The sequence below is a fragment of the Alosa pseudoharengus genome, unplaced genomic scaffold (genome assembly GCF_046254945.1).
Source record: "Alosa pseudoharengus isolate Yale_2024_CS ecotype anadromous, Long Island Sound unplaced genomic scaffold, YU_APseudo_1.1 YU_APseudo_1.1_scf_13, whole genome shotgun sequence".
NCBI lineage: Eukaryota > Metazoa > Chordata > Actinopteri > Clupeiformes > Clupeidae > Alosa > Alosa pseudoharengus.
In genome coordinates, this window is record NW_027468598.1 from 32004747 (window position 1) to 32029744 (window position 24998).

Here is a 24998-nt window from a genome sequence, read left to right on the forward strand (position 1 = left end):
GTGAAATCTAGTCATTACCAGAAGCCATTAGACAGGCTACGCCATCACAATACACTTATAGCTAGTGTCAGGAGCTCACAACAGTACAGTTATACATAACTTCATATTTTTCACATTTATTCATTTAGCAGATGCTTTCATCCAAAGCGACTTACTACAAATGGCAGTATAAAGAGCCTATAACAACACAGTCGGACATAGCTTATAATACATTTATACACATCTAAGTGTGTATAAATGTAGTCATGCTGTTTCAGGGGAGAGGCTGCTACAGTGCAGGGTAACACTACATTGGGTAGTCCGCCCACAGAGACTTCACAGATCATCTGTTAACATTCAAGTTCAGTATGTGAAATCGTTGTTGAGAAGTTATTAAACTTTAACCAAATCCAACCCCTCACTTAACCGTAACTTGTAGCTAACAGAGTGCCAACAGGTAGTTTGTTGAGCATCTGCACATCTGTGGAAGGTGTGTAGCCCACTACAGAATCTGCCTACATATTCCTATGATGGTACTGTAATGTCCTTGTTGCATGATTTGGGTTACACTGTATTTCTTGCACAGCTGCAAGAGCTGATGGAGTTTAGAAATGTGATATGCCTTCAGAGCACAGTGAGCACGACACATCACCATTATGATCTGTATATCATATACACTATTATCTGGCTGTAATCAGTGAGCACGACACATCACCATTATGATCTGTATATCATATACACTATTATCTGGCTGTAATCTGCGCTCCTGACGGGCTGTTTGAGGCACCGCACACGGTTCTGAGAGTGTTTACTGTGGGAGCCTACTCTGCACAGTCTCACACAGACAGAACCTGGTGTGTGTGTATATATATATATGTGTGTGTGTGTGTGTGTGTGTGTGTGTGTGTGTGTGTGAGACTGAGTGATATTCTGTGTGAGTGTGTGTGTGTGTGTGTGTGTGTCTGTCTGTGATGGCCTGACTCTCCCGCTGTCCGATAAGGCTCTTGCCGTGCGGCCAAGCACTTTCCAAACATTAACAATCTCACACACACAAGCGCACACACAAGCGCACACACAAGCACACACACGCAGAGGGTTTCCATATGGTCTGTGTATCCTCCACTGCTGACATAAACCCCATGGATACGCCAATATACCACAGCATATATGAAGCATATGTAAGCAAGCCTGCACACGCGAGAACACAGACCCACACAAACACAGACCCACACACACACAGACACACACACACACAGACACACACACATATATATATATATATATATACACACAAACACACATCAGTAAAGGTTAGACATGCTATGCTCCTGCATATATGAAACACATGCAAACAGATAAACACTCACTTGTACTGAAATGTGCACAAGCACCCCCCCCCCCCACAACAAACACACACACACACACACACACACGGCAGCGGTCACTAGACTATCCATCACTAGGCTCTTGCTGTTACCCATTAGTTCATTCTGGTGTGCAGTCGAGCGCAGCAACCTTAAATCACGCCCCCCCCCCCGCGCAGTTGCTGTTTTAATGTCTGTTCTCATATTTCTCTCTCCGTAAGAGCTCAAACCACCCACACACCCACACACACAAAATGTCCCTTTTCCCTCTCCGTGTTGCTGTTTTAATGTCTGTTCTCATATTACTCTCTCTGTAACAGTTCAAACCACACACACACACACACACACACACACACACACACACACACACACACACACACACACACACACACACACACACACACACACACACACACACACACACACACACACACACACACACACACACACACACACACACACACACACACACACACACACACACACAGACTTTTTCCTCTCCCTGTTGCTGTTTTAACGTGTGTTCTCAGCTTGCTCTCTGTGTAGCAGGCTGTTAGTGTGTTAGTGTTGGACATGCTCTCTCTTTACAGCCGGACTCAGCTGCCCCTCTAATCCCATTTACAAGCGCTGATGGAAGAGCAGGAGGAACACTGGTGTGTGTGTGTGTGTGTGTGTGTGTGTGTGTGTGTGTGTGTGTGTGCATGTGGTGGTGGTGGTGGGTGGGGGGTTAAATAGAGACAAAAATGGCCACGGACGAAGACAATCCAAAAGATGATACTCTGTATGTGTGTGTGTGTGTGTGTGTGTGTGTGTGTATGTGTGTGTGTGTGTGTGTGTGTGTGTGTGTGACCTAAGTGTACCTGTGCACATCTTAGATATAGATACACAATGGGGGGGAAAAAAGGATACAGAAGAGAGTGGGGTTTGTTAAACTCCACTAACTACCATCTGATTGCCGCTGCATGCACATGAGTTGCCTTTTTAAGGAGGGTCATTGCTGAGGAAAATAGCCTCCTACTATCCCTCTGGCCACAAGGACACAGCTTCTTTAGGTCTTTCTTTCTCTCTCTCTCTCTCTCTCCTCTTTCTCTCTCTCTCTCTCTCTCCTCTTTCTCTCTCTCCTCTTTCTCTCGCTCTCTTTCTCCTCTTTCTCTTTCTCTCTCTCTCTCCTCTTTCTCTCTCTCCTCTTTCTCTCGCTCTCTTTCTCCTCTTTCTCTCGCTCTCTTTCTCTCGCTCTCTTTCTCCTCTTTCTCTCGCTCTCCTCTTTCTTTCTCCCCCCTCTTCGCCGTTCTCTGCTCTTGCTCACTTTCTGTGCGCGACATGAGAGCATTTGAGAACCCCCCCCCCCCCTTTTATTAAATGACTCCAGCTCCAGCACTAAGAGCTTCAAATATTTCCCCCAGGGAGTACTTATTCAAAGTACACCCTGGCTTTGTTATCATAGGAGGGCCTCTGAAGTAGAGGAGGAGAGTGATGACAGAGAGGGGGAGAAGGGGGAGAAGAAAGAGAGGGATGAGAGGGAGGGGAAAAGGGCTTAATCCCTTAAACGGTGTGGGTCCTCTCCACAACCATATAGACGTGAGGGTGATACGAGGAGGAGAGGGAGAGGGGGAGAGAAAGACAGAGAGAGAGAGGGAGAGGGGGAGAGAAAGAGAGAGAGAAAGAGAAAGAGAGAGAGAGAGAGAGAGAGAAAGAAAGAAAGAAAGAAAGAAAGAAAGAAAGAAAGAAGGGGGAACCTGAGAGCAGACCATACCACCAACCAAAAATACCTAACATCATCACAAATTTGTTATGTTAGCATTACGAACTAGCCCCATACATTTCTATGAGACATTCTTTGAGTGCTGTGTCTCCTAAAAAGTCTCTGGTAAAAGTCCTACACACCACTGTCAAGTTGCCATGGACACGGTTGCTCAGCATCCAGTGATGCTGCGATGCTGTTCTACTGGTACTCACTGTGTTGGGAATGTAGGGAAGGCCGTAGAATTTCTGCTGCAGTTCCTTCAGGATGTCCGTGGTGGAACGATTCTGTGGTGCGCCGTGATACACCTGATCCAGGGCTGCATAGAACACCTGGAGAAGAGAACAGCGATGAGACGGTGAGTTCCTGAGCCTCACCTGGCAAAGCAACTGGCACGGCAAAGCCACACCAACACCAAGATCATGGCTTACTTTTAGATACCTATACACAGATGAAACGGAGCGGTTTTAGCGTAGTGGTTAAGGAGCTGGGCTAACATGCAGTAGCCTGAAAAGTTGTGGGTTCAATTCCCGGCTTCCACCGTTGTGCCCTTGAGCAAGGCACTTAACCCCGAGTTGCTCTGGGGTCACTGTAGTCTCTTGTAATAGAGTTGACATATGTAAGCCACTTTGGAAGAAAAGCGTCTGCTAAATGAATAACTGTTAACATAATGTAACTTTTATACGTAGAAAAAAGTTAACAAAATGCAAACTTTATATTAAGTGTCATCAGACATGATGCAATTAATAACCAACAACTACAGTGTATTGTTCTAATGTCATAAGATATCCTTAAGGGATAAGAGTTAGGATTAAGGGGTTTAGGCTGAGTGTCAGAGTTTGCTATTTGCAATAATATGTAACAAAATAGTGGGCTATGTGTAATAATACGAGGTAATGCGAGAAGTTTACAGTATTAGTCACTGCTTACGTAACGTGACTGTAATAAGGACACTTAATATAAAGTGGGACCACGACTCCCCCAGACGCAGGAGATTAGACGGAGGCCTATGGCAGGAGCGGCTGCCTGAGAGCCTCATCAGTCAGCAGGCTCAGGAGGCATTTAGGGAGAGAGATGGGAATGGAGGAGCCTCTGAGGAGAGGGGTGGAGAGCGGAGCACAGCACAGCAGAGCAGCACGGGACGGGACGGGGCCCGGCGTAAAAATAAACACAGATAAGTCCTATCTGCCACATGTTTACGCAGACAGGACAAGACAAAGAGGACATCAGCTAATACTGCTGGGCACCACACAGGGTGGACAAGCCAGGGTAGAGGGAGTGTGTGTGTGTGTGTGTGTGTGTGGTGTTCCTGGGCTGTTCTGGAGATCTGTTTAAAGGCTGTTATGTTACTGTTCAGGAGTACCTGGAGCTGAGTGTCTGCTGCACCGCAAACCTTCTTGGACTCACACAGGCGATTCACCATGTTCTTTGGCAGAGGCTGCACGGAGCAACAGGAGACACCAAGTTTAAGTGAATTTAAGCAATTACAAATTATTTCATTTGTGTGTATATGTGTATAATCAAGATGTGTATATGTATATATGTATTCATCAAGATTTTTAGTTATATGAATATATATTCATATAACTAAAAATCTTGATGAAGATGACTATGAAGATGACACATAAACAACAACTGCTGCAAGAAAATGTTTGCATGGTTAATAAAAACAACCACACAACATTAATCATTTGCTGAGATAAAACAATATTATCAGGAAATCGAAAATGTCAATAAGCGACTGATCACCTGTCCAGTCTGATAGTGCCGGGCAAACTGGTTCACCACCCGGTAGTCAGTGGCAAAGTACTCCATCAGGATAGAGGGCACCTCCGCGAAATCGGTGGAACACCTTGTGCCTGGAGGACACAGACCCACGCAGAACAGATCAGACGCAGAACGGAGCCGGAGCTGGAACGCTATGGTGCTAGATCACGACCAGACTCCTCTCCGGTCTTCAACAACCGTCTTGGAGATAATCATCACTTGTGTTTATTACGCACATGCACAAATCATTTTGTAAAAAAAAAAAAGCATTGCACGTCACAATTCCAGGCAAGACACGATTATAAATCTTTTCACAAAGTCAAAATATTAAAGGCCCAATATTATTATTATTATGAGATTATGACTCATGCAAACGTAGGTTATTAAGGGGAATCCATTGAGTATGAGCTAGTAAGATGTTAGTTTGGATCAACCTGTTGTAAATACCATATGGAAAGTGCAGAAGTACAGAAGTAGCAAATTGCATTTGACTAACTTCACATCCATCGTATTCTACAACAACAAAAAAGAGACCTGAATCGTAACTGACACAGGGGCAGAAAGAGAGTTTGGTGTTGATGTGCCGGTTAGTAATAGAACACAATGGAAACTACGCAAACAAACATCGGGCGGGACCCCCTGGGGGTCATCTTTAGTTGGGAAGTGAAAAAAAAACTGAATTCAACACGGAATTAACACTGACATGGTGTTGCTGAGAGAGTGGTGCACAGGATGGATTAACACCATCACACTGCAGACCTGAGGCCTAGCCGCTGCCCCACATGTAGCGCATGCTAGTGCTGGGGGTTAGGGCTCGGAGGGGGGGGGCACTGAGGCAGATTGGGGCAGAACTGGGGCAGACACTCCAGATAAAGATGGGGGAGGGCAGGGGAGGGGGGTAGGGCCACTTAGCCCTCCGTCATGGACGGGGTCCTGGAGTGTACGCTGCTAATTTCAGACACGCGGACCGCTGAGTGTCACTGTAAGTGGGAGTGAGAGTGTGTATGTGTGTGTGTCTGTGTGTGAGCGAGAATGAAAGAAAGAGAGAGAGAGAGAGAGAGGGGAGGCTTCTGATCTCTTAGGCCAGGCATACACTACTGCTGATACGGGAAGCCTCTAATCACTACAAGAGTCATGAGAGGGGGTCCCATGGAACATCACTTGTTGCGCCGGGACCCACTCATGACAACTGTGTGTGTGTGTGTGTGTGTGTGTGTGTGTGTGTGTGTGTGTGTGTGTGTGTGTGTGTGTGTGTGTTGTCATGTTCATTTCTTCCTGTAGCTTAAGTGGCAGAGCAAGGGGCAATCACCACACAGGTCATGGGTGCGTGGAGGTAGGGGTATTCTGATATCGATATATTGTCCGACCTCTTACACAAGGAATGATGACGACGTATTATTTACATACTACTATAGAGTGTACTTTCAAATCTTTTTTACAGTGGGGTATTTCATTAACTAGACTGGCACTCTCCTGGGAAAATACCTTGCATAGTTGGGGTGTTAGACTGGAGTTAATCATGCAGAATGAGAACAAGGACAAAAGGGAGCGGTACATTAGAGTCGTTAGATAACCAAGGCCACTTGTCACTGGACTAGGATGATCTATCACTGCCCTCAGGGGAAAACCAGGCTCAGACGTTTCCAAAACAATCCCATGATGACAGACTACAAAAAAATGCACCTAACCTAATGCACCAAACATTATGAAAGCGGTTATGAGCATTGTTTTGCGTAAATGCGGCATGGTGTTGCCACCTGCAATGCAAAGAGAATAGTGCAATAGTGCCATCCTGTCTCCATGCTCTAACTCCACACTTCCCAAATCATCTCTCCATGCTCTAACTCCACACTTCCCAAATCATCTCTCCATGCTCTAACTCCACACTTCCCAAATCATCTCTCCATGCTCTAACTCCACACTTCCCAAATCCTCTCCACACACTAGTCCTGCAACTCTTTGGAAGCATCAAGTCTTACATGTTTAACTCAATCAGTGTAACAACAATACAGTCTGAACTGCTTGAAGAGTGTTTGTGTGTTTGTGTGTGTGTATGTGTGTGTGTGTGTGTGTGTGTGAGTGTGTGTGTGTGTTTGTGTGTGTGTGTGTGTGTGAGTGCCCAAAAAACCCAAAATACCCACTGGGAGCACCTCCAGGTATCACTTTCTATATTCTATTCAGTTCTATTTGATTCTATTGCACATGTATATTGGATCACTTTGAATATGTATGTGCTGTCTGTTATGGATTCATGTTATTGCTGATCACTGGATCATATACCACGTCCTTCTCTCCTTCCCGTGTGCGTGGAGAGTGCGGCCTGTGAAAGAGTGCCGTCCTGCTCACCGGTGATGTGCTGGTAGCGGGTGCGTCCGAGCATTGAGTGCATGGCGTGGCCCATCTCATGGAAGAGGTTCTCCAGCATGCCGGGGGTGAGCAGCGTAGGGGCACTCTTACTGGGCTGAGGCAGGCTCAGCATCAGCACCACCACCGGCAGCTGGTACTGCCCGTTCGACAGCTCGCGCCCGCCACGGATGGTGAAGTGGCAGTCCTGGGGGCGGAGAGTGGAAGAGAAACAATGATCAAACTTGGAACTTGTACCTGATCCTTACACAACACACACACATAACACACACACATAACACACACAACACACACGCACGCACGCACGCACGCACGCACGCACGCACGCACAATGTTAATTGGTGATTGCCTTTGAAACTATCTATCCATTTCAATTCATTCCAATAAAGTCTACTTGCATTTCAATTTGAGAAAGCCTTTGGATTTTTTCTAGTATGCAGCAGCGGTGATGATAAGTTGTTAGTTCAATCTGGAATTACACTTTCTACACTTTCTACAGTGACTATTAAGCTACCAAGAAGGAGGCTGTGAGCAAACCATCAGTTGGCACTTGCTTATAAAAACAGACTTTACTTGTTTATTAGATCCTGTGCAGTGACACATCGTCCGTTTCCCATTTTGTGCACTTTTATTTGAGTGGAACAGTTAATACAAGTCTTTAAGTGGGTGGAAAACTATTCTTGAGGTGACTATTTATATATTTATAGCATGGTTGTCAGCTTGTCTGATGACTGAGAACCAATCACACACAATGACTAAACATGCCATTACCTGGCTGGAAATTGAGAAACATTCGCCAAACACAGCCATCAGTGCACGCACGCACGCACGCACACACACACACACACACACACACACACACTGTGTGCGTGCACAGACACACACACACACCTTGGTTGTTTTACAGGAACAACTACCACCACACCACTACTTCTACCACCACACACACAAATTCCAATCACTGAATAATTGCTGTTCGCTCAGCAAGTCTTTGGCACAATCGCAGGACTCTTGAGGTGCCGCACACTGGCAACAAAAGAACTCCAGGGAGTGTTTTGGCACAGTTGGGTAGCCGTACCAGCCAAACCGCGTATAAATGAAAGCATTATATTGGTGGCTTCTTTCTTCACTGCAGGCCTTGAGCCGATCACAGCTAATCATTAAATGGCTTCACTCCACAGTCGAGGGAGATGAAAGATTTGGAGTTTGATGGGGTTGCTACTTGGGTGTGGTTGAGTGAAAGGAATACAATGAATTACTGATCTAGGAGCCAGTTACCAATCTGTTACACACACACACACACACACACACACACAGACACACACACACACTCGTCTGTTTTCATGTAGCTGCATGCAGATTCCAGATACTTCGACACTGTCCTCATAGATGGTTATGTGTGTGACTGTGTTTGGGGGGCTGGATCACATGTAAATTTGTGTTTGTGTGAATCGCATGCTTCTTTATTGTATGTGCGTGTGTGAGTGTGTGTGTGTGTGTGTGTGTGTGTGTGTGTGTGTGTGTGTGTGTGTGTGTGTGTGGGTGGGTGTACACCGCCTACCTGGTGAGGTTTTTCTGGCCTTTGGAAGAAGTCACAGTAGATATATCCCAGCAGCCCCTCTGTCTCGTGAACTACCGCCTGAACAGAGAGAGCAAACACGATGAGTCAGTCGTCACGTCGAATTCAGGTTAGTTGTATAGCGGGAGAGCTTGTGTTCAACAGTTTAGTCTAGTCTCGGGAGCACTTTAACAAACACAACACAACATTTCAGGAGTGTGTGTGTGTGTGTGTATAGTTTCTATATGGGTTTTGTTGTGCTTGTATGTGTGTGGTGGCACTGTTTGTGTGTGTGTGAGTACTGGTGTGTGTCTGTGTGTGTGTGTGTGTGTGTGTGTGTGTGTATCTGTGTGTGTGAGTACTGGTGTGTGTCTGTGTGTGTGTGTGTGTGTGTGTGTGTGTGTGTATCTGTGCTTGTATATGTGTGTGAGTACTGGTGTGTGTGTGTGTGTGTGTGTATCTGTGCTTGTATAGTGTGTGAGTACTGGTGTGTGTGTGTGTGCATCTGTGCTTGTATACTGTATGAATGAGGGTGTTTTGGTGCAATCACTCACCAGCTTGCGGACGTCGTCATTCCACACCTCTCCAGCACTGGGGTGCTCAGCCATCAGCGACACGCCGAAGAGCTCCGTGAACAGGCTGTTGAGGCCCTCCATGCACGCGCCCAGGGAGAAGAAGGGACTGTACAGGCTGGGCTCAATGTTAAACCTGAGAGCAGACCATACCACACACACACACACACACACACACACACACACACACACACACACACACACACACACACACACACACACACACACACACACACACACACACACACACACACACACACACACACACACACACACACACACACACACACACACACACACACACACACACACACACACACACACACGTGTCAATGTTAAACCTGAGAACAGACCTTACCACAGGTTTGGAGAAGGTGGTGTATTTGTGATTAAGATAGCCTTGGAGAAGGTGGTGGTTTCTGATTAAGGTAGGCTTGGAGAAGGTGGTGGTTTCTGATTAAGGTAGGCTTGGAGAAGGTGGTGGTTTCTGATTAAGGTAGGCTTGGAGAAGGTGGTGGTTTCTGATTAAGGTAGGCTTGGAGAAGGTGGTGGTTTCTGATTAAGGTAGGCTTGGAGAAGGGAAAGACAGGAAAGGGAAAGCAGTCAACCCAGGAAAAGTTGCTTTGCAGCTCCCCTGAAGAACCTACTGAACATAACTAAACTCACTGAACCTTTGTCAGGTGTCACACTGAGGGCATAATTAGGCTTCTACCTCAGTTCATACTCATGAAGGAATTTATGTATTTGGTTCATTTGGTTCAGTTCAGCATTTCCCTGTCACCTGTATTGCTCCACAATTCATGCTACCGGGCCCCACGTGGGGGGTTCCCTGACCCCGTTGTCATGGCAGCACCCCCACCATGATTTACTTTACCCACAGGCAGGCACACACTTGAAGGCCCGTGGTTGCTCAACCACCAAAAATCACAGTGAGCGATAATTTTTGTGGAGAACATCCCATAATCACTGAGGGGTGCATTGTTTCCTGGTTACAGAAGAGCTCTCATCACTCTCTTCTGAGCAGAGAGGGAAAAAAAAGGAATGCCCAAATAATTCTGTCCTTGGAACGTTTGGCGGTTGTTAAGAATCTCAGAAATGTCTCTCTCTCTCTCTCTCTCTCTCTCTCTCTCGCCCAAAGGAGACGTGTCTTGCAGGCAAACGAGTGAGCGAGGTATCTTCAAACTCTCCAGAAACTTAAAAGCGGGAGCGTAGCATTTTATCTGTCATTCACCCGGGCACTCAGTACATGTCCTCCGGCCCTCTACAATTACCCTCCTCCCAGTGCGCAGAAAGCAGCGCCACCCAAAGTACTGCCGACGGTCATGCCTTAACTGTCACTTTGACTTTCATTTAAAAAGGGGTTGGGGCACTGAGGTGAGCTCCTTTACCGGGCACATACATACACACACACACACGCACGCACGCACACAAACACGCACGTACACACACATACGTTTCCAACAATTACAGGACAATTATGGTGATATTGCAAAGAGTGTGACGTAAGCGGCACAGATGAAAGCTTCCAGGAACACAGACCAGTCCTGGTCTACGGTGCTACAAATCACTCATTTGCATTTTCTCACCGTTTTCCAGTAGAACAGAAGCGTTAGGTGGATACCACACATAGCTGGAGGGTTTGGAGTCACTGAGTTCACACTTTTTCTTCCTCTCTTCCCTTTCTCTACATTCTCTCCCCCACTCCCTTCTCCCTCCATCTTTTTTTTTTATCTTTCCTTCTCCAGCAGTCTGCCCTCCGTGACCTCTGAACTGTGGGAGGAAAAGCTATCTGTGTGCTGTGGACGTCCGTGTTGGTGTGAGAGCCGGCGAGGCCTAATGTCCTGGATGTCCTCACTGCCCGGGTCCAGCCCTTCATTTCCTATGCTCTGGGAGGACTCTTGTGAAACAGAACACACACACACGGCAAAAACGGCCAAAACACACTGTATGTGATTGATGGACTTCATATCTGAATGGATCTTGATGCTTCTTCTGAGACCCTTTCCATGCGACGGCTGCAAACTTGATGTGGACAATGAGGTCATCCTGACTTTATTTGGACATCCAGGCTGACTTGGAAGAGGACACTAAACTATGAGGGAACGAGGTGTTAGAAGCACTTTCCACTACATAGACAGAAGACATTTGTATTATTCCTTTTGTGGTGATATATATACGAAACATTGACACTGACAAATATATGGAATGTGGCTTTGGAAGTAGACCACAACCACTGAGTAACCAAAGACTTGGAGACTTGGAGACCTTAATCTTTTATAATCTTACAGCAAAGGAGGCTGGTAGCTCTTGGTTGTAAAGCGTAGATTTTATCCTCGTATCGGGTCCTCCTCTTGGAAAATGTGATCAGTTCATGAGAAGGAAAGCAATCCAGGCACTCCAGGAAAGGTGACTGAGGAAGGTATATTTAAAAAGCCTTTATTTGTTACTGGCTAATCCATAGCATAAAACGCCAACATGTTTCGACCACACTTGGTCTTCATCAGGGCATGTACATTTATAAAAAACCTCAGTGCCTTCCACACAGAGATGAAAGGCTGTGGAGACTGTCAGGGTACCCCTAGGGTGACAGCCTTGCTAAAATAAACCCTATTCTCCCCAACACGGGGCCAACAGACAAATAAGTCTCCAGCCAAACAAAAGGCCACCATCATCCTTCAAACTTGAAAACCTACACTTTCTGCATCTCATTTGACCTCCACATGCGAGGATGCTGCAGTCAGGTCTCAACTGGAGCAGAAAGCAGAAGATGAAGGAGAATATTTCCAATACACACATACAACTGAGAGAGAGAGAGAGAGAGAGAGAAAGAAAGAAAGAAAGAAAGAAAGAAGAGGGGAAGATGGATTAAAAAAAAAAACACAGAGATGAAAGGGGGGCGGACAGAAAGGCAGAGACAGTGATGAAAAGATAGCACAAGGAAGCGGGAGAGAGAGAGTAAAAGAAAGTGAGAGAGAAAAAAGAAAGTGAGAGAGAGAGCGACTGAAGACAGCTTGACCTGTGTTCTCTCTCCAAGCAGGAGCACCTGCATCACACACACACACACACACACACACATTCCTCTGCTCATCTGCTCAAACACACACACCCTCTCGTCTGCTCATCTGGCTGTACACACACATCCCCTCTGCTCATACAGCCCAGTGGCCGGCCAACCAACGAGCCGCCAGTGTGCAGACACACACACACACACACACACAGGTGTCCAATATGTCTTTGGACAAATATGTAAGTGATGGGGGCAAGGAAATATTTCCTTCTTACTGGGAGACTCCCCAGGGAGACTCTCCAAAGTGTAAGTAAGACTAACGCTAACCCGTAGTCATGCTAACGCTAACCCGTGGTCACGCTAACTCGTGGTCATGCTACTGCATGCAATACATCAGAACAGCAAAATACTGCACCGGGCCAAGTAACTGGGTATTCATGGGTTTCATCAGGTCCCTTTACACAGGTGTATTAATCAAGCACCATGCAGTCTGCATTCATAATCAAGGTGCATGATTGTATACACCTGTGGAAAGGGACCTGATGAAACCCATGAATAGGGCTCCAGAGTATTAATCTCATCTGCTCGTCTGGCAACATGAGTCATTGGCCTTCTGTGTAGCACAAACAGCAAAGCGATGTTCATCATCATCAAAGTGTAAGAGGCCAGGAGGAGGAACCACATGTAACAAGACGACAGATGTACAAACACACACACACTCTCTCTCTAATCAGTACATCCCCAGAGGCCCATTTTTGTCCAACAACGGTCATCATGACAGCTAGTTTTTGAGTTTAGATTAAACTACCCCTGCAAACTGTAAATAACACCCAGGTCATGGACTTCATTCCCTGGTTGCACTCAGACTGCCAAACAATGTGTACCGTGCTGTGAGCTACTTTAAGTAAAAAACAAACAAAAAAATTGCTTAAAGCTATAGACCGGTTTCAGGTCCCTAACAACCGTCGTTAAGGACGAACTCGGAGGACAAGCAAACCCAGAGCCGTATAGCAATACATTGAGAGAAAGACGCAAGGAGGTTGAAAATTGTTAACTTTTGGCAGATAAAAGCAGACGGAAATGCCCCTGTGTGGTACAGGAGACATTTCATTTTTTGTGATGTGTCCGTTCAAAGCTAAAAAAAATTAAAACGCCAATAAAGTAGGCAGGCCAGGTGCTAGACATTTGGATACGAAGCATGCATTATGAAGCTACGAAGTTATGCCACAAATGTTATCTTCATCATGCTCAAGAGGAAAAACTCAAGTCATGTAGGCTAAATAACATAGGGTAGTGACGTTAACAAAGTGTTTTTTTTTTTATCATATTCCTCAGCATATCATTTTAATGAGAGACTTATGATCCATGAGAACGGAGGCTAACGTTAGCCTACATTTCACGCAAATGACAATATGCAGGGTAGCCTAAAGTTAAAGTTGACACTCCATTTGAGTTGTTTGTTTTAGAAAAGAAGACATGGGCTTGCAAGTAACGTTATTGCATAGGCCTACTATAAGGTAGCCTAGCTTATAGCTAATCCGTCATAGGCTCCTGTCCTGTCAGTTAACATCCAGCACAATGCATTTTGTGCATTGTAACGTTATTCAGTCAATCGTTCAATGTGTGGCCAGCCTAGGCTACTTTATCAAAGTAATTATCCTCTGACCTCAGGGGGAAATGATTGTCCACCCCTGTCATTATGTACCCTTTGAGAAAGTAGTTAGGTAATGTTCTCTCTAAATCTAAACTAATTGTTTCTGCAGTCGAAGCCCTAACGTTAACAGCTTAAGCCTAACCTAACTTTACAGTGACCACATGTTTAGCCTACCTTCCGTAAAATCCGTTGCTTTTTCATAGGTAAATCCACTACACCTCTAGATGAAAACAATCCAGACTCGGCTACACCGAAATATTTCGGCAATATGTTTTTATTCTTCATCTTATATCAAGTTCAGCCAGCTTGTTTTCTATGCGCTGTCAGTGTAAACAACTAGTGCTTGTCCTCCGAGTTCGTTCTTGACTACGGTTGTTAGGGACCTGAAACCGGTCTTATAGATGTTCTATTGCTTTATTCCACTGCTTGGTTGAATTTCCCATTGTCCTACGTAATTTAGAACGACCATTAACCGTATGTTATCTGCACACCTATGAAGTAGATCCATTTTTTTGGCCGTATCACACTTGTATATTAATTCGCCTAACTCGTTGTGAAGTTTAAATGAACTGTCACGTTGCATCCGAGCTGTAAAATGCAGACGTTCAGAATATTGCAACATTGTAGCATATGACGGAGGTGGCTTTTAGCTAGATGGATGACAGCAGGCTAAGTAAAATAGCGATGTTTCAAAGCTAAAGTTCATCAGAATCTTGGGATACGCCCGCTTAACAACGGGAGAGATAGAACTAACGACTGGCCTTTGGCCGTAGCAACCATCCATTTAGAACTAGTAACGGCAGTTTGTCCTGTGAGGTGAGAAATTAGTTGATATGTGTCGGAAGAAATTAGTTCTACAAACAAGACAGTTTTAGCGATTAAAACGTTTAAATTGTAACAGGAAATGAACACAACGCAAGTGGCAACAGTGGAATAAGCGGGATAATGGACTCCACGGTGGTCTGTTCACAGAAGTTAATGCACTACGAGGTTTCGACGCTTCGCGTCGGGGCCGTTTTACAACTTCGACCGTGCATTAACTTCTGTGAACAGACCACCGTGTCGTCCATTATCCCTTACATAGCTGTAACTCTGTAGCTTAACTGTAAATGTTAAAATTCATGTTATTCTATTGCTGTGAGTCGCTTTGAATAAGCGCATCTGGCAAATGAATAAAGATAAACGTAAATGTAAAAGTCACTACCATACACATTAATGTAAACTTAACTTTAAACTAGCTCTAACCTGTCGTCATAGTGTTCGTCATGATTATTTTAAACCTCTAAACAACCACTTGGAGGCTATGGATGGTGATCAAGTCGCACAGAAGTCCAATCAAGTACAGTGCCCGCCCGTACAGGGAGAGCTACTCAGAAATAAACTCATCTGGTCTTGCAGCGAACCCAAAACTCAATAACAAAAGCTTAAGTCCACCGCAACGGCAGAGCTGTGTTGAAGTCCTGAAATCCTGTCGTTTCGCATGACAGGTCATATTAAGAAAGGAGGGGGGTGGGAGGGCGGTTGAGAGCACATCTGGTCGCGGGATTAGGGGCAGATCATCAGCAGCAGCACCCAGAGTAAACATGAGTGGTCAGAACAAGCCTGTACTTACAATCAAAACAAAGAAGACGAGGAAGAAAGAGAGAAAGAAAGAAAGACAGACAGAAAGAGAAATGGAATGAAGGGACTGGGCAGCAGTACTCTGCTCTGTAACACTGCTGCTTGCATTGTAATCTCTCCAAACCCACAGATACCGCACAGCTGGACGCTCCAGTTCAGTCTGTGCATCGCAGCGCAGTCAGCAGAGACCAGAGCAGAGCAGACGCATACCAGAGCCGGACAGAGCGGAGATTGTGCAGAGGAGGAGGAGGAGGAGGAGGGGAGCGTCTGGAGCCATGTCCAGCTGCTGGCCTGCACGCCTGCCAAGGGCCTGAGAGGTCCGCTTCATCCCCGGCCAAATTAATATTTCAATTACACTTCATTTACAAGCTTAATATCAATGACTGACTTCCACAGAACAGGAGGAATGAAGAGGGTTTGGGAAGAGGAGGGGTGGGAGGGGTGAGGTGGGTGAGTGTGCCCCCCCCCTCCCCATCATCCCTCTCTTCTCCTGCATGACGCATAGTGCTATTGGGGTATTACTTTGTGCAGTGGAAACACTAGCGAACTAAAGCCCTTCATTATGGCTTTGGAGCAGCGAGCGGGTGAGCTTGGGGTTTGCGGAGTACGGATATCGCTTTTCCTCTCAGTGGGACGGCAGCGGCGGCTAACGTTACACTCTCCCACCAGCCCTGGCCATGGGCCCAGCAGGGGAAGCTGGACGGAGGGCAGATGCTTGTTACGCTGGACTCACTCGCAAAAGGACCTTTCCCAGACCTGGTCTGGTAGTGTGTGTGGGTGTGTGTGTGTGTGTGTGTGTGTCTGACCACAAGGCAATTAAGAGTTGTTCCACACAAACTAGCAGAGAAATGAATAAGAATGAAATTAAGTTAATAAAGTTTCCATTTTAGAGGCTGTGCAAGTCTGCCACGACTTATTTTTGTTTGGCACATTGCACACTGTGTGAATGAAGTCATGGGGGACTATGCCATCGTTGTGCTACTACTAATGCAGTGTTTCCCATACATTGACTTATTTGTGGCGGGCCACCACAATATCAACATTGACGACCACACAATGAGTTTCCAGGTTGTATTAAATTGTACTTAAATCTGGTTAGCATCATAACCACGCTGCGATAATGTGTTAAAAACGGTTGCATTCAAGTTAATTCTGCAAGCCTACCATCACAAATAGAATTCAATTCTGTGGGAAACGCTGTAATGTCTGAGGCTAAGGGAAAAACAGAGGCATGGCAGCAGGAGGTATGGCTCCTACACACAGTTGCGTGCGTTGCAGTGCTGGAGACGCATCCCATTCACTTTACATGGGCTCACGTCATCCGTTGCCGAATCCATCCCGTTGCTCGCGTTGAGAAGTTCAGCTGTTGCTGCACCGACAGAAGGCACCGGCCAATCAAGCCAATCGACGAACGGCACCAACCAATCAAATTACAGTTATACTTCAAGTCATTTGCATAGCTACCGTCGGGAACACCCACTGGCATGCGTTGACGGAACGCAACTGTGTGTAGAAGCCGTTAGGCCAAACAAGGATGAGAGATGTGGTACAGTGATTCATAGTAGTATTTAGTATCACTAAGCTTTATGGTGCCTAGCTGGAACACATGGTCATAAACTGCCAAAGCCTTTTTCTATCTAGACGGAGGCCTCAAGGTCACGGCCCAAGAGAGAGTGAACTCTGAAACGAAGCTGGGCCAGATCAGGGCCTGGTCAGAGCCACATCGAGCATGTCTCAAGGTCAAGGTCAGCACTGAATCAAGCACTGGTTCGTTCCAAGTCTTCCTTGCTTGGTGCATTGCATGTGTATTGCATTGTGTTTACTGATTTTAAACGGCACTGTTTAATGTGAAGCAAGTTAAGTAAGCAAGTCAAAATGTAATGTCCACAAATTATTTGTTAAGAACTTCCCCCAAAGCATTCATACGTGTTGAAATGAACTAAACCTGCAGAATTATGCAACCAAGAGAGAAATACAAGTTTGCTGACGTCTTGTGGAAAGAGACTAGCAAGCTTTGCCTTTTTGGCTGGGTAACTTGCACTGCATTCTAAAGCCAAGCCAAAGGGAATAGGGACATGTTCCAAACCCTTTAAAATGTGCTTTTCAAGAAAAACATATGCCCATCTGTGGAAGACCAAAAAAAAAGACCATTCGCCCCCAAAGAAGGTGACACACTCAGACATCCCATCCAACAGACACACACACACACATCCCATCCAAAAGACATTCAGCTTGTGCTGAGATGGCAAGTCCAGCGGCGGACAGAACCAGAACTAGAGGGAATTAACAGGACGGTGAGGGATCCTCCCAAACAGTGACCTTCACAATGCCGCCAGCACTAATAGGTCCAATAAGGTCATTATTTGAGTGCTGCATTCTTCACCAGAGGCCTTCTGTTTCTCTCAATGAGCCTACTGTTCCCATCATTAGTTTTAGTGCATCCAGCACCAGCAGTTCTGCCAGTGGTACCGTCAACAGTAAAACAAGAATGACATTTAAGAGACGTTACTTTTGTAGCAGACAGTGTGTCGTAGCGGTCATGGCAGTAGAAGCCATTTCTATTCCATTTTTTTTTGGAACTATATAGCACAGGCATCCAAATAGTTACGTGACGTGATGAGCGCTCACAATAACAGTACAAACCATAAATCAGCCCTTCAGTAGCACCGTGAGTGACCCCTGTGTGTTGCCATGACACTCACCTCTCTGCCCTCAGCACCCCACTGAAGTAGGGATGGTCCCACGGCATGAGGTCCTGCACAAAAGCAAACACATCAGTGGTCAGGAACAGCTATTGTATAGAGACAGCAGTGCTACTTATCCAGCCACCGTCTACTATCTGGGTTTAATGTCTGGATGAAGTGCCATCTCTGACAGTATATTTCAGTTCACTGCAGACTGCCATCTTGCCACTGATATTATTCATCCGACCTCTGACCCCGGCATCCAAGAACAAGACTGAGTAATAAAAGAATGCTCCAAAGAAACTTTCATAAATGAAGACAACAGAGACCTAGCAGCATCAGTCAGTCATGCATCTGATGCCTAACATCAGTAGAGACTCTTGCTCTTTATTAAAAGAGGACTAAAAAACTGTCATCTGAGCACAGCGATACTTCCCTGCCTCATGCATTTGATGTCTAACATCAGTAGATGAAACAGCAGGCAATACCAACATTACACCACAACACAGCTGGACTGTGCAAACCTACTTACTGCATTTCTGGGGTTGAGCTTGGTCTTCATGTCCTTCATCATTGAGAAGTCCTGTGCTGACCTGTCCCCGTCAGTAACACACACAGTAAACTCAACATACAAAAACAAACCCTGAACAAAGACCAGCCCTCATCATACGTGAGAAGTTTAAATAAGTTGATGCCAATATATAATATCGGATAAAACATTATTCCTATATTTTCTGTATAATACTGAAATCATAAGTAATGCAGTGGTGAACAATGGTCCAGACTATAAGGTCTGCAAATTGTAGTATTTCTTTCATTGTTTTGAACTCACGGCACTGCAATGTGTGCAATAAAGCTTTAAAAAAAACTTATTTTATGATTACCCTTATTGCAAATGATGTGTTCTGTACAACTTAGAGGCATGCACTGCCATCTAGTGGCCAAACCAGTCAGCACTAATTCAAAACTGCAGGTTATTCACATGTAGCTACACTCTACAGATTTGACACTAAAAAAGCACAGATGTTCTAGTCAGTAGAACTCTTTACACAAGATAAACAACACTGCCACCATACCTGTCTGACAGCTTGTCTGTGAGAAGCTGCAGGAAATTCATGACAGTTTCTGCAAAGCACAAATTATATGTAGTACGGTCAGTTACAATCACAGTTACCAGTAGAGGCAGCAAGCACATTTAATGCATGACCAATATAATTGTGTCCCTGATATTCAAGCTGCATCATACAAATTGAACTTTGTTGTATGAACTATTACTAATGATGTTCTGGAGTTGAAAATACAGTCTGTGATTATGATAAAGGGTTTTTGATTGTTGAGCTAAACAGCCAATCAAATTACACTCTTTCCTTCCATACTTCCGAAGCACTCATTTCATTGGTTGGCATGGTTATGGCTCAGCCCGAGCCTTGTTTGTCGCTTACAGAGCCAGAATTACGTACAAACACTGGAGTTATTTTTTGAGGGCGGATTTGCTGAATATGAAGTGGAGGGGATAAGAATCAAGGGCTTCTCCTTTAAAGCGGTTGTGGCTTACCTGGGCTCTTAGCCATTGTCCCTTTCAGGGCCCTGTGTGCGTACGAGTCATAGCCTACGAGTTTAGCCAGCTCGTGTCTGCACACCAACAGCTCCTCCAATGTGTTCATCAGTTGGGTGTTAGGGTAGAGGAAAATCTTGTAGGCCACCTCGCGAACCTGAGGGGGATTAACACACTCAGCTGAGGCCCAAAGGCAACATGAGGAACAACAGCACAACAAAAGGTTCAAGGAACATACGATAGTGCTGGATTGAACAACATTGTGTCATTTGACACACTTCTATCCAAAGATATCTAGATTCAAATGCATGCACATTATTACCTCAAGAAGACTGCTTCTAAAAGTAGGATAGAATAAGCATTTTTGTCTTTGTTTCAAATTTCAAAATATATTTTGATCTATAGATTTGTGAATGAAAATAATATGTGTGTGCTTATCATATGCATACAACTGAAATGTATGTGAATAGACAAAAACCTGTACTAAAACACTGAACTGGTACTGTAGATCCATAGTATTTACAGAAAATGAGGCATAACTTGCTATGGGACAATAAGCTAAGAGAATACCTACCAGGTCATCGGAGGTGTCGGCATGAAACCCACTGACGTGGATGTATTGGCTGTCTTTGAAGAAGTGATGCTGAATGTGGCTGGGTAGTGCATTCCTCTCAATGTTATTCGGCATGTGAGAACCCACAAGAAAGTCATTGTTCAGGTCCAGAAGCTTCACGTTGAGGTTGACCGCTTCCTTGCGCTGTTAAGACAAGGCAACAAAAGGCACACAAACACATAAAGTTTAAGCTAAACATTGACTTTTAAACCAACAGTGGTTTCGGGACTCGAACCAGGATTGACCAATGGTCAGTTGGTGAAATTGCCGCAGCTCCACCAAGCCCACATTAACAACAAAAAGTATAACTGCTGCCCATATTGACACATTAAGACACATTTACATGGTTAATCAAATACGGACATCCATTAATAAAGTCAAATGTCAAAATGGGTGTAAAGTCAGGGGGATGGGTGAGGGGACACACTTAAGAATTACTCATACTGACCTTTTTTTCATTGAGGTGGATCCCACTGATCTCAAAGTCAAACATGAACAGCTCGGCCACTCTCCTGGAATGCAAGCCAAGTTCACATTATATGTAATTCTGCATTATTTGCTATGGAGGGCTTCATTGCCACAGCTCAACTGGCAAAACAAGAGGTGTGCTCAAATTTGCCAAACAGGTTAAATGTGTTTTTTTTTTAACCTGTATATTTGAACGTTTTGTGCAAACACTCCAAATTAATTGATTCAAACAGTAATGGTGTCAACAACAAAAAAAAAACAAAAAAACACACTAGAGAAGCTGTTTTCACACACCTTGTTTCTGGGTCCAAGCTGTTCATTATGTCTTTGTTGTCCAGCAAATTCTTTAAGCTACCGCAGAGCTCCACGTTGGTGTTAAGCCTGTTGGACAACCACAAGTTGTCAGACCAGACGTCACTCACATTTAAAAATGTGTTAATCTTCATTTAAAAAATAAACATACTTCTCGACCATGGTGCCAATATTAATACAGGTTTTTTCAGCAGCCTCCCGATAAGCTGGATCAGGGTGGGCTACTTTAACAAAGTCAGCCTGAAAGAACAGCACAGCAAATCATTATTACATAAGACATCCTGCTGTCATTAGCAGCAATAATTACATAAGTATTACCTATAATCTAAAATCCTTCAGTTACAACTCGTTAACACAATATATGAAGGAAAACAAAAGCATATATGCTACAAAAAACATTTACCAGCTAAAATAGGAATAATTTTGCTTAAGAGAACACAAAATATGCAATAACTGCATATTCCGGAGTGTACAGTAAATGTTGTTTACCAGATCTGCAACTTTACACAGTGTGTCGGAGAGTTGGTCGAATGTTTTCACGGTGATGGCTCCAGGTGGGCTGCGGCAAGCTTGCTCAACCAACTGCTCGGTCTCCCGTAGAGCCCTGTCCTGAACCACCGCAAACCCATCAGGGGAGCTCAGTTCTGGTACACCAAACAGACCCTTGACAAAGAGGGACATCACTGAATCAGTATGCAAAACATTCTACGTTGTAGAGAAAACATTTGTGGTGCTAACGTTACATTTCTAGCCCACGAACCAAACTGTCCAGCCACATTTAACATTTGATATCTGAAGTGAAAAGTACACTACGTACGACATTTTTCTCAAACAGGTCGAGTCTTCTCTGTTGTTTGGCATTGAAGGCAGCTCCAACAGGTGACCAGGTAGCGACTTTTCTGATCACTGAGGACGCCCCTCTATGTCGCAAAACTGACAGCAATCGTTTGCAAGATGACATTGCGAGTGTGCTTAGGCTGTTTTTGGTGGAAAGTACAATACATACAGTTTTAGAAATAACATATACATAATTATACAACGAAGTAATTAATTTAACCTTGCCCTTTGATGTTAACCGCTAACTAGCTGTTAGATGGATATCATTAACTTACAGCCAATGTAGCTCCTAGCTCTGTCCGTTAACGTTAGCCAAACGCAGGAATTCCAAGTATTTCACAACACAAAACAAGCCAAGCAAACCATTTACCGGTGTATATTATTACCGTTAAAACATCAAAATCGTTCAAAACTGGCTGTCGCTTCTTACCAACACAGCTACAACATTCACATGGCTAGTAAAGATTATGGCGGTCGCTGAATGATGACATCACACTAACCATCTTGTGACATCTTCTCCTAGGGCAGTCGAGGGAGCAGTGCTCTTCTCTTGCTGTTATAAATAAATACATTTCCTAAAATTTGCTACATATCTTAAATTTGCTAAGTACATTTTTTATTTTTTTCCCCTTGCATTCCTGTATTTTTATTTATTTTATTAATTGCCAATATGACAAGTCTTCAGTTGCAATGACCTGAGATTTGCATTGCAAACAGGATAGGCTGACAGATCATTAAGTTACTTGCACTGTCATTGTTTACAGTTAAACATTCCCTGTAATTTTGCTTCATGAACACAACCAGTCATCTCAGCTATGAACTATCATTTATTTTAATAAGAAAAGTTGAAAATCAAACATCTCTGATCCTGTTGGTAAAAGTGCTGGCTATAAGATAACAGTGATCAAAAAACGTCCTCACAGAAAACCCCTCTTGTACAAGGACATACACCTTTGCCAACAAACACATGCATTCGCAGGAACACACACAAACAAACCACTGAGTAACTGCAAGTAACAGGTGCCTTCTTCAAAATCTGTCAAGGACCTTAATACTGAAGCTACAAAAACGCAGAACATTAGAACAGCTCAGCTTGGAGCCTTACTTTTCCTCCTCCTCTTTCTCCGATCCCTGCAATGTCAGACAAAATCGAGACTTGCTCCCCACCTCCTCTTCTTCCTCCACCACCTCTTTTTCCTCCTCCTCCTCCTCCGTAGGGCTGGAGGAACCACATTTCTGACTGAGTTTCTGCGACATGTGGTTTGCCTTCAGGCGAGTCTTGCTCCTTCCCTCCTCTTCCTCATCGTCACCCTCAGAGATAGAGCAAATATATTTCTGTGACCTGTAGCTTCCCCTCTGGCCAAGTCGAGTCTTGGTCTTCTTCTCTCCCTCAAAGAGAAACCTCCCTATGTGCTCCCTGAGGGAACCTCTCGATGGTGCCACCTTTTTTGTTTTCCGTGCATGGAATTCTTCGCGATCACTCCCAGTCTCGGAAAGCTCCCGTGCTTTTTGTTTCTTGCCACAGCGTCTTTGGTCTGATTCGGAAGCTATGGCGCGTTTCTGTTTGGCTCCATGCCTTTGGTCACCGATCAAGCCTTTCCCACTCCTCGAGTGACAACCTTCCAGGTCTCCTTCAGAGTCATCGACCGCATACTTCTTCTTAGGTGGTGGCCTCCGTTGGAGTATTCGGCAGAACAACTGTTTTCCTTCCCTGGCAGCCTCTTTGCACTTGTTGTGTCTCCATGAAGTGCCTCTGGTAGACTCTAGTAAAGTCAATAATCATTCAACATTGATCAGTAATTAGATAAATAAATGAATATTGGTAGGAGTTTACTCCCAAAACATGGCAATACTGTAGTACCCACCGTTTCGTCCCTTAGAGACACACTTCTTTATTGGTCGGTGGCTCCCCCCTTTTCTCTCTCCGTTCCAACGTGATGAGGAGACACCGCTCTCCATCCTGCCCTCACTCCTCTCTCCTCCAGCTGCCATCTCTTCATGTTTACTTTTAACTGCGCGAGAACAGCATAGAGTCAACACAATATACTGGCATCTTGATTATGCAACACAGCAAAATCGGCATGCATAGATAGATAGATAGATAGATAGATACTTTATTGATCCCCAAGGGGAAATTTTAGGTCTCAGTAGCATACATACATCACACACAACAGGCATTGCTATATGAACACAATTCCAGAGGTATATCTTGTCTGTGATGATTAAGACAATGTTCCTACCCCTTTGCAAGTGGTTACCCATTTGGATCCGAGTGGGTCCGCTGGACCGTGGCCTGTCTCTCCAGACATGTTGTTGACACAAAGGTGAAATATCATCCCAGTCGCTCTGACTTACTTCACTCTTGCTCTCTAACAACGGACAGCAAAACAATATTTAACATTTCAGCTCTTTTGTGTTGTGGAGTTGCTTGTGGAAGCTATGTGGAATTCTGTAGGTTATAAGTTGTCTTGAACACAGCCAAAATATTGCATTAAATTGCTCTTGGGTGCTCCTTGTTGGTGCCCCCCCCCCCCCCCCAATCCCAATCCTCCCCCACCTTTCTTATGCAGCCCTTGCCACTTAATCTACTAAACCCCTCTTCTACTGCACTTTTTACCCCCCCCCCCCCCCCATAAATGCACAAATAGGCTGACACCAGACATAATTTCACTGCATTTCTTACTTCCAGTAACTATATGCATGTGACAATAAACTTCCTTGTATCCTTGTATCCTTGTGGTCTTACAAGAGAGCCGGCCTGGCGCTAGTTGGTTTGCAAGGTAACTTCAGTGAATATCTTGACAACACAGAGCTTAGATGTTTTTAATGTTAATCAAAACTGTTTCTTCACATTCTCTTGCTTTTTCTAGGTCATTTTTGGATGCCATCAAACAAATAAGAAA

The 24998-nt window shown here is 44.7% G+C and overlaps 1 protein-coding gene across 2 annotated transcripts in view; it reads right to left on the reverse strand.

The window, feature by feature from the left end:
* Positions 1–22569, reverse strand: part of mipepa (mitochondrial intermediate peptidase a) — a 47181-nt gene extending 24612 nt beyond the window's left edge. The window contains exons 1-17 of one of the 2 annotated variants that reach the window (XM_076282846.1): positions 22482–22569; positions 22076–22235; positions 21748–21921; positions 21410–21498; positions 21241–21327; positions 20927–20990; positions 20440–20622; positions 19866–20022; positions 19387–19435; positions 18843–18903; positions 18329–18381; positions 9328–9481; positions 8777–8854; positions 7198–7402; positions 4834–4943; positions 4448–4522; positions 3300–3416 (exon numbers count right to left, since the gene is read on the reverse strand). In XM_076282846.1, coding sequence (XP_076138961.1) covers positions 3300–3416; positions 4448–4522; positions 4834–4943; positions 7198–7402; positions 8777–8854; positions 9328–9481; positions 18329–18381; positions 18843–18903; positions 19387–19435; positions 19866–20022; positions 20440–20622; positions 20927–20990; positions 21241–21327; positions 21410–21498; positions 21748–21921; positions 22076–22219 — 1800 coding nt within the window. In that variant the 5' untranslated portion in view covers positions 22220–22235; positions 22482–22569. Of the gene's footprint in view, positions 1–3299; positions 3417–4447; positions 4523–4833; positions 4944–7197; positions 7403–8776; positions 8855–9327; positions 9482–18328; positions 18382–18842; positions 18904–19386; positions 19436–19865; positions 20023–20439; positions 20623–20926; positions 20991–21240; positions 21328–21409; positions 21499–21747; positions 21922–22075; positions 22236–22370 lie in introns of both variants that reach the window. The other variant, XM_076282845.1, reaches the window with a different exon arrangement.
* Positions 22570–24998: the final 2429 nt, after the last annotated feature.